The sequence below is a fragment of the Diachasmimorpha longicaudata genome, chromosome 1 (assembly GCF_034640455.1).
Source record: "Diachasmimorpha longicaudata isolate KC_UGA_2023 chromosome 1, iyDiaLong2, whole genome shotgun sequence".
Classification (NCBI taxonomy): Eukaryota; Metazoa; Arthropoda; class Insecta; order Hymenoptera; family Braconidae; genus Diachasmimorpha; species Diachasmimorpha longicaudata.
The window spans coordinates 12,752,116-12,762,957 of NC_087225.1; the positions used below are offsets into that span (position 1 = coordinate 12,752,116).

At 37.4% G+C, this 10,842-nt stretch overlaps 1 protein-coding gene across 9 annotated transcripts in view; it reads left to right on the forward strand.

Annotated features, from left to right (window-relative positions):
- Nucleotides 1–10,666, forward strand: part of Nachralpha4 (nicotinic Acetylcholine Receptor alpha4) — a 157,442-nt gene extending 146,776 nt beyond the window's left edge. For all 9 annotated transcript variants that reach the window (XM_064135078.1, XM_064135085.1, XM_064135071.1 and 6 more), the window contains 4 exons: nt 5,287–5,433; nt 5,894–6,052; nt 6,326–6,566; nt 6,845–10,666. In XM_064135078.1, coding sequence (XP_063991148.1) covers nt 5,287–5,433; nt 5,894–6,052; nt 6,326–6,566; nt 6,845–7,036 — 739 coding nt within the window. In that variant the 3' untranslated portion in view covers nt 7,037–10,666. The remainder of the gene's footprint in view (nt 1–5,286; nt 5,434–5,893; nt 6,053–6,325; nt 6,567–6,844) is intronic.
- The last annotated feature ends 176 nt before the right edge of the window (nt 10,667–10,842 follow it).

Genomic DNA, 10,842 nt, shown 5'->3' on the forward strand with positions numbered 1-10,842 from the left:
TTTATTTATTGTGAATCACACAGATCAAATATTTGGCGCCATTCGCAATCAATAATTTAATGCAATATCATTGGATGCATTGTGAACATGGCAGAATATCACAACGATGGCGGAACACTCGAGTAAGTCAGGTGTCTCCGATGCACCACCGTTGAACCACTCTAAACACTTCGACGTACTTACCCCTCCCCTCACGTCGAAATTCAAATCCCCCTTTCGATGTGGTTGTATATGCAGCACGTGCAAACGCAACACCACCCCCTCCCCCCATCACAACGCCTTAATGAATTTCCTCGGTCTAGATCCATAAATATTTAACGCCACCGCACTGATTTACTTTACATTCTTTCTGTACCTCTTCTACTGCAGACGCAGTGGATCAGGTACGGGTGTGGTATGCCATAGGTAGACGGCATCGCGAATTCCCCGGGTATCGCGTGCGACTCCGCTTGCAAATTGAAATTTTCTTTTTGAAATTCTACTTTTGCGAGTTTTATTTTTTAGAAAATCTGCATTATTGATGAAGAGGCAATTTTATCCAAAGAATTGAATTAACCACAATTCTCCAATGATTATAATCATAACTGAACGTTACCTCAACAATTTCCGGATTTTTCCCCATAAAATAATCTAAAAAAATATCCAATGTTGGACTGTACGTTTTCCATCTGGCCATGACAGAGTGTCACTACTTTTTACGAGCCATTTAAAAAAGCGCGGACGTTCCAACCAGCCGCATACTACTGTCCATTCTGCTTCGTTTCACATTTGTATATATATTTTTTTTTTATTTCAAATGCCCCTTTTATTTAACCACTAATGTACTTCTCCTTATTCGTTACTGCTTTTTTTTTTATTTCTTCACATTGTTTTGTCAGGCAATCTCATTTTCTGGAAGAGTGGGGATACTCCCTGGGGAATTTACCGACCACTCAACACGTGACTTGCGCCAAGAAGCCATCGGGGTTTATCCCGGATTGCGGCCAACAGCCAACGCCAGATCAACTTTTTCCTTTTTCCCCTCTACTCCTTTGTTTTATTTCGTGAATTTTCTCCACTTTTTCTTCCTAACTGAGGATGTTTTTTTCCTCTTTGTGGAAAGAGACACGAAGAGAGTTTCGTGACACAACTTTATCGCTGAAACCTTCGTTTCTTGTTTTATTGTCACTGTGAAATACGTCACGCAGATACAGCGACAGGTTGATAGGTATCATCAGGATGTCTGTTTAGATAGTGTCGGGAAAATAGCGCCTGAAGAAAACACATTTTTTTTCTGGCTAAAGCATTGACGTTTATCTATTTTTCTTACATCTTGCTTTCGCATCATTATCCGCCAATTTGGCAATGACTACCTGGCACATTGACTCGTGTACCATCGCTAATGCATTGCTAGGACGAATTTTGAATGTTAAAAAAATTCTTCAATGCAGTTCACGAATCGTGGATATTTTTATTTTTCATTTCCTTCACCTACGTGAACAACTGCCAATGGACCTGAGAGTCACGAAAGCTCGGCAAAAAAAAATTTCTTCCTTTCATTCAGCTCTTTTGAACTTTGAGTACTTTTTAACTCGAGAAAAAATGTGATCTCGCCAAGAAACGAAGAAATTAATCTTCAACTTGAGCTCCAACTCTTTTCTCTATTTCTCTCGTTTCGTTTTATATTTCTAGCGGTGTCCCACCACTTCCGTGCCAGCATTTCAAAAACTACCGTGACCCCCAAAAAACTTTTCCTCTCAGCGGGCAGTTAAGTTACATGTTTCGCAGTCTATTTTTTTTTTTGTCTTGTTCCATTCATTTTTTTCATTCTATATTACTTGCTTTTCGCAGTCCCTACTTACTTTTGAATTTTCCAGTGGAGATTTCTTTTGTCCGGGGGTGAGAAAGAAGATTTCACACAATAGATTTATTTTCGACGTGAAAAGCCTGAAGAATTCATGATGAGATTTATCAAATCCATTCACATTCATTCAGCTCGTGTTTTTTGGGCGTGAGTTTTATTCCCAGCAGAATGCAGCACTGAGTAATTGAGGTCATTTATATTCTCCGAAATTTGTAACTAAGAAGTAGGAACAAAAATTCAACATTAATCCATGAAAAAATCCTATTCAAAAGCGACACTAATACAGTTGATAACTTTTACCCTTTCGGTGCATTAATTTTTGAAATATCCCTAAATCTAGAGTAAAATTCAGTTATCATACGTTTTTTTCCCTAAATTTTGGGTGGAAATGAGAAACCAATGACGTATGATTCACTTTTATAGAAAAGTACAATAATTTTTATCGGAAAATGCTGTTCGTGTACTCACGGGCAGCCAAAAGACTTTTGCTTAGCCACAGTTCGAATTGCATTCCCCTCACCTTCTGCATTGAGTCATGTTTTACGTGCTCTCAGTAAATAAGGTCTGATACTCATGGGAAAGAGTACTCTGAGACGCGAAAAGGTAGTACTCAGCATCGACTGTAACTACACACCTCCTACAAGTCAAAAACATTTCTTCCCTGCTCATATCAAAATGGACAATGGAAAGGCAGAACAATGGAGACTCGAAAATAATCCCAAGAGAGCTAAGTAACGTAAAAAGCAAAAGAAAAAAAGTACACTGTGGAAGCTCCCTCATCCTCCATAATCACATTCTCTTTCCCGAATAACGAATGTGCGATCTGCCAGGGGCGGCAACAGAGTGTTAAAAAGTAATTTGAGAAGTGACGTCAGGCGTTGACAGTGAGAGAAAGAAAAAGAAAAAAAACTTTCCATTTAGAAGGTAATTTACACTTCTGCATTCGAGTCACTTCCCTCCACTATTCTATTACCAAATTATTTTCATCAATTCCCACTGCCCCAATTCAATCAATAATCATACCGTGACCCAGCATCCCCTGAATTCTTCATGAAACCCATCCCTCTCCATTTGCCGCTCACCAAAGAAGTGAAGAAAGAAACATAAAAGCACAAAAAGGACAGAAGTGAATGGAGAATCCGTTGAAACGCAATACCCCAGTTGAAACTTTTCCGTACGATTGATAGGACTGCAGTGGAACTTTAAACAAGTTTGCAACTTGGACACCATACCATACCCTCAAAATCCATCAGAATTACACAGCCACGGAACATTTAACTTTTGCCTTCATTCTCTGCATTTTTATGCGCGGTGAGGCAATGAATTCCGAGTGGAATTTTTAAAAAATTAATACGTTCCGGGGTGTAATAATCCTTTTAGGGAGACACCTGTCACGTTTATTAACCAGATAGGGGAGGTCTCATTCTTATGCATAGTCTCCACGAATCCGGGTCTCGCTCCCATGTCCTAAAAATTACAGTTACATTAATGGCCCGGAATTCCCCCAGTGTTTTATTCGTAACTGGATGACTCGACGGGCTTTAAATTTACGGTGAACAAGCTCTGCGATTCAAGAACACCAATTTATCCTGCAGCTCAGGAGAATTACTCCTTTTGATCACAACCAAATAATGAACTTGGTCTCAACGCTTGTACTCGTTCCTCTCAATAACATTGTGACTAAATATTAGTTTCGAAATTATTGATTTAAAAAAAATTTACTTCCGATTTAAAAAATGTTACTCAGAAATTTTTTGCTAAATGAGGTAAAATTGAGCACTGGAAGAATGTAATCTCATATTTCTGGAATTGAGCTCATTTCCCAAATATTTGAGAGCGCTATTTTGATGTCATTTTCATAACTCCTTTACTCAATTTTTTTTCTCCCCACATAATTCAACCAGTTGTGCGATGAAATTCGTGAGATAAACCGCGCGAAATTCGCGACAAATGTCCAAAAAAAGTCTTACAAATTGCTGATAATGTCCGAGTATTTACGATTCCTCTCCCCCGATTTATTTCCATTTCATTTTTCTCAACGACGAGATAAAGGTGCGACGGAATATCGAATAACGCTTTGGCAGAGGCCATCTGGAATATGAAACTGCCTCAAGGTATATGGCAGTATATTCCCCCCCACGATTATTTTTTTTTTATTCCGTAACCTCATGGCCAGAGAAGTGTAGAACAAAGACACTGGAAATTCTCTCTATCCTGCACCCTTCAATCCTCCTCAACGCGTCTCACTTCGCCAGTGAAGAAAGAAAGAGGCCAGGAAATTCGGATGAGGATTGGAAATTGAGATCGGCCACCGTCGGCCAATAAGATTGCGGTCGACTAAAGCGTGGGAAGGGGCGGTGGGTTTCGAGGGAGTAAGTCAAGGGAGTGAGAACCCTCCGATAAAAAAAAAAAATCTCCCACCATGTACTTGACCTGAGTGAACGTAAATCATTTCTAACAATTTTTTTTTCTCCGTCTCCTTTATTTCAAGTATTTCCACATTCATATTTTCAAACATCAATTCGTTTTTATCCTCATCTCGAGAATCCGAGAGCGAGGGATGAAATTTATGTTGAAATTATTCATTAATTTTTCTCGTTGTTGAATTACGCTCATTTTTATTTTTTATCTTTAATTTTTCAAGCATTGATAAATGCACCGCTTTTCAGAAGCTGAAGAAGTGCACGCCATTTGGATCGTCTTGAATTCGTGGAACGATAAAACCGTCTACTACAGTGTAATCGCTGTTACAAATGATCCTGGGGATACATATATATTTCTGGGGGTTTGTGTCGGGAATGATGCATATTCAAAGTCACAACGTTGAGGAGAAAATTTATTGGCTTATATAATTTCATTTATGGGATTAAAAAAAGGCTCGTGGAGCCAGATTGCATTGCAAAATTCCACCCTTACAAACTGAGACTTTATTAGTTTTTCACGTCAACGAGCGATTCTCGGTATACGTCACGCATGCGTGTTGATTGGAAGACATAGTTGGCTTTTAGGAGCCATTCAAATATTATGTCCCATGATTGGGACGAAGGGATTCCGTGGTTTATGACGCGTTGTGCCGGAAGGAAGGAGACGTTTGCTTAAGCCATGATGTAAGATAATATCCTAACCGACGTGCTCGGAATATTGTAGATTAGAATTACCAGTTTACCGCCCGTGACGCAAAATATACTATTTATAAAATATAAATAGCACATGTATTGGCTGGTTTTTTTGTTAATACAAACTGACACAAATGCGGTCACCCATTTACTCAATGTATCGGCCGAGTAATTCTTCTGAACTAACAATTAAGTTCACTCCGATGAATCACAGACAAGTATTCCTTTTTTTATTTCATTTATATACACTAATAATTATACTTTATTTGTCTTCAAATTCTTGAAATAAGAATAATTATGGAGTAATAGAGATTATTTTTGTTCCAGTATATGCGTGACAGTGGTTGTGCTAAATGTCCACTTTCGTTCACCCCAAACCCACAAAATGGCGCCATGGGTCAAACGAGTGTTCATCCACATACTACCAAGACTCCTAGTGATGCGAAGGCCGACGTACAAGTTCGAGCCAAGCCGGTAAGTCCTCTGGAACCCTCTGAATCCCATATCAATAAAAAGTGAAAAAAAATCTAAAAAAATAACAATCCCAGCAGAAGCTTAATTCCCAACTGATTTTTTTTTTTCAAGTACATGGGTGAATGTGGTTGCAATAGCTGTATTCCAATTTCTTTGTTGTGGACAAAAGCAGAAGCTCCCTTTAGCGATGCTCGTATAGTTTTACGACAAGTATCCTTATCGACACTTTTTCCCTTTGCCTCCCAAGCTGTACCATAAACGATATTGTTACGTTACAATGACGATCGAATTGCCCTTGTGTTATCGAATTTCGTTTTACGGGAGCTGTGCAATACCTTAGCATCGGTTCCTCTTATTTTTTTGTTTCGAATCCGCTTTATTGAATTTAGTTTAGAATTGTTCGCTGCTGTGTTTGGTATTGGTAATCACTCAGGGGTATTGGTTTATTTTGTTGATTCAGCTTCTCATCGGGGAGAGTCCTGATGAGGACTGTGAGGGGCAAGGAGAAGACGAATTACTATCCTTATCATCCCTCCAGTCAGGATGACAGCGAGGAGCACTTCACACCCAAGAGGTTTCATAGTCGTCCAGTATCTAAGGAAGATATTTCACCATCGAGGTACTAAATTTTTTATGAGCTGAAATATGAAGGCTGATGATATGACGTATGGTCGTTGACTCATATCAGAAAGATTTTTAGTTAGAATCATAAGGTTTTTTTACACTGGGTGTAACGTCGAGAATTTTTGTAAATTGTCAAATGTCATATGGGTGAACAATTCTTTTACAATGAAGTCAATTTAAATAATCTGGGAAAAACAGAGTTGATTTATCTGCTTCCATTGAATATTTCTCTTTTCGAAACCTGCTAAGCGATGAATGTTCGTTGCAGCTTAACGGATGGAGCGAGGTTCGGCGGAAGCTGCCTAATTCACGGGCCTCTGCCTCCTCTACCTTTGAACGCCGACTGTGAGGATGTGCCCGGTGCTGCGGGCATTGAGGAAATCAAAAGCCCGGTCCTAGCGTCAGCCCCAGGCTTTACTCATTCACGATGTCCACCTGAAATTCATAAGTCATGCATGGGCGTTAGATTCATCGCAGAACATACGAAAATGCTCGAAGACTCCACAAAGGTACATTATAAGTCTATGAATTTTATTTTTCTAACAGTCACCCATTCCTGGAATATTTCCATTAAAAAAATTTCATAACAATCCCGAGAAATAAAAATCTTTGGGTCTTCTTCACTTGAAAATTAAAAGTAAAGTGGCTCAAAACTTTGGAAATTCCTCCAGTCCCAAAATATTCGCAGACATCAGAATAAAAATTATCGATCATTTCTCCTCTCCAATTCCTCCGAATCCTGAGCCGCTGAAATACTCACCGTCTCTCAATTTAACTATTCATCCAGGTGAAAGAGGATTGGAAGTACGTAGCAATGGTGCTAGACAGACTATTCCTCTGGATCTTCACCCTAGCAGTATTAGCCGGTACGGCTGGTATAATCCTCCAAGCGCCAACTCTATATGACGATAGGGTTCCCATAGATAAGAAATTTAGTGAATATGCCCGAGACACAGTGGCAAGATGTCCACCTCAATAGTCCACGTCGAGCCGTGCGCCGTAGTAGGCTGCCCCAATCCTCTAGGACCAATAAAGTGATTTTAAACGAATCCAACCAGTGGTTTCAGTTTGGAGTAAGCCTATTACCCGTCACGGCTGAGGGGCTCCATTAATTTATTCACATACACAAAAATATTCATAACTCAGATGAGTCTATTAATCATAAATTAATTCGAGAGTATAAACACGAGAGGAGAAGAAGAGAATGAAAAACTTGAAGAAATATTGAGAATGGAAATTCAATAGCCTGTGCTCAAGTAACTCGTAACAAAGCTGCCACTACGTAACTCGGTAACTTAATTATTAAAATCGTGACAAGGGATAATTACATTGAACAGGTGTATTAATGATTTAACTTGTAATATAATGAACGATACTATTGTATTATAGAGGAAGGGATTAACTGTTTCAGTAATAAAGTGCTGAATTGCGTTTATTATCGAAAGAGATTCATTCGAATTGTAGAGTACGTTAGGGTATGTTTAAATTATTATATACGATGTTTTGTATGCCCAAATACCCATCACGTTGTACATTAGAAATCACGGTACATAGATTGATAGATTGATATCGTTCTCAAGTTGAATTCGAGGGGAATCCTGGTATTTCATCATTCATTCGTTGATTTATCCTGGAAATATCTTTGGAATGAAAAGCATTTCAAGATGCTGCCCACTAGAAATTCGATAAAAAAATTATTGATTTGTGATTTATCCGTACGACTTATTCTAGTATGAAAATAGTTTCGCTCGTTTTGACAATTTGGGTCAAGAAATTGCACCAGAATTAATATCAATAGAATCAGCTGGATGGACAGATGCAAATCTACTGATTTATCGGATGAAATATTTTTTATTCGACATTTTGGTTACAAAAACGCCCAGAATAACTGTCAAATTTTTCAAATACCATCGGTGATACACCCAAATCCAATTTTCAAGGAAAAATCGTTACCTGTTTTCACTCCGAGCCTAGTAATTTCATTCATCTGACATCATTTCACTTACAAATAAGCCACCAAGAGAATTCAACTCCAATTACCAACTGTTTAACGTTTAAGCATAAATAGATAAGATAAGAAAAAAAAGTAAAGCATACGAATTCTAAAGCTGATAGTTGTAGCGAGCTGGTGAACAACCGAAATATTGGTGTTCGAATGCTGTAGTTCGTAGTCGATGTCACTGTGAGTCGTCTACGTTCAATATTTTTTTAGATAGAACATGTATGTTAATGAGAACAAAATAACATGATGATGATAACAATTGTACAATTGTGTTGAAACAACCTGTTGGCCTTTGAATCGATCAGGAGGTGCTGTAAAGAGGGAATAACACTGAGAGTTGTTAGATATCGAGGTATATTTTGAGATGATGCTAGTGGATACGGCCGATCCAGGGGAAATATGTGATGGAAATAGAGGGAATGTACTATAAAAGCCCTTTGGATTGTAAATACCCGTAGAATGTGGATAGCTTGATTAATTATAGGGAATTTCCATTGATCGACTGCCAATTCAACCATTTTCGTTGTATGACATTCAGGGAGATGTTCTTTCCTAAGTCATAAATCCTTTCATTACGTAATTCTCTCCAAAGGAAAATTGAGTAAGACTTTAAAGAAAATTTTAAGTCGTTCAAAAGTGATAAAATTCAGCACTAAATAAAATAATTCAAATGGTGATTGAAAGGAAAAAAAGGTTCACTTTTTAGTCAGTTCTCACATCAAATTTAGACGGGTAGTTGAATGAAAAAATATCTCCCTGAATGTATTTTAACATGTGTTCTAATAATTACTCGCACATGGCCATCGCTTAATTTCCTTTATGTAAAGCTCAATACCTTAATTTATTCGGGGATCAATGAATCACAGAAATGAATAAAAATCTGTTAGTACCAACTATCGAAACAAATTGAAACATAAAATAATAATTGCGCGTAAGTGCCTTTAGGTGCTCGCAAGAATATTTAAATAAAATTCAAGGCAAAGTCTCTCCATAACAGGTTAACGAGAAACTAATGTAACAAATTAAATAACGAAAGAAACGCACATATTTTATATTTTAGCGAACTCATGCACCCAAGAAAATGAACAAAATATAATATTTTGTAGAGATGGAGAGAAACAAACGAAATAAATTAGAGGAGGATATTTGAGAATCATGCACTTAGGAATTTAGGCTGTTAATCACCTAGGATAATGTATATATTTGTACATAAATATGAATGAATTGTTGCTGAATTTATTTTGTACGAGGGGCACGATTGAACGAGATTCTCAAACATTACTTTTCGAAAAGAGTCTGTTTGCGGAATCAGTCCGGAGGATTCATAATGTTCCATAAGTATCTCTTGAATTAATAGTGATGGACTTAGCGAAATTTTCCAAAGAACTTTTGTAGAAAATTTAAAATTAATTTTGTTTCGAAAAGATAGGCATAAGATTAGGTAGCAGTACGAGAGATTATCAAAAAAATTTTAGAACAATTATTTCCGGAAATATCTGTAGATGAATAAGTTGAGGAACTCAGGAATTGGAACGAATTGTTCACATTATCTCGAAAATATTTTCTAAATTGTTTGATCCCTGAAAAATATTCCAGACGAATCGCCTGTGGAAAATTCAATTCCCTGTCCAAGAAACTTTTTGTGGTACCTGCCTGGAAAGTTCATTTTTCCTGCTGGATCCATTATTTCCTAATATATCTGAAGAATAATTTGTCCAATACACGTGCGGCTCACCTCCGAAAAAAATTGTTCGCAAAGATACTTGAATCTTCCTCATCGACTGTTTCCTGAGAAAAATATTTCTCGTTTAATCGTAAACCCACCTCTGACACGTTATCGGTAAAGTGTCTAGCCACACAGAGTGACGTTTATCCGATTAGCGTAAATATACTTTGAGAAGAGAGAGAGAGCGCGCGCGCGAGAGAGAAAGAGAGGATGATTTTTGTTTAAAAAATAAAAAGTACCAACTGTGTAACGATCAATGACCCCATTGCCTCTGACGATAACTGAAGCAACTATCGAGCGTATTATGGGGTAGGTCAGACACGTTCCCACCCACTCCCCTCCTCTTTACCTCTCCACCGTGGGTGGACGTAGAAGACTTTGACGTATGAAGAGTAACTTAAACGCCATAGCAATATAGAAAAACAAGAATTGGAGACATTTTATGGTTTGAACGTTAATGGATATTTATAATTATCGTAACAGTACCAATTAACGAGTGAAAATAGTTTTAATGGAATATTCAAGAAAATCGGTGATGATTCTCGAGGGGTCAAACATCTATCTCAAATTATGTAATGATTGTCGTTAGATGAGAGTTAATAGAAATATCGTGAAATTTGTTAAATATGTAATATTATTATAATTACTACATTATTATGCATATTTATTATTCGGTTATTAACGATTGATAATTATTATTATTGAATTGTAAAATATGAAAAATTGAATAATGAAATATGACGATTGACTGGCGTTTTATCATTACCGAGGATTTTACGGAAATTATAACGGTAAGGACGAGTTTCTTGTTGCTTGATTTTGTAATCATGCTTTTTGGGGTGAAAACGAACTGAATGGAGAATAAAAATTGTTGTCGTAGACTAATGTTTTCTCTCAATGTAATCAGTACCTTATTTCACAAGCGAAGAGGTAGAATGAGATAAATCAAGTCAACTTCAGAATAGGGAATTAAAAGATGCCTCTGAATGTTAACGAAATGGGGAGATTTATCTTGGAAACTTTTTTGCAGCACGATAGGAGAACTGCGGGAAACGTA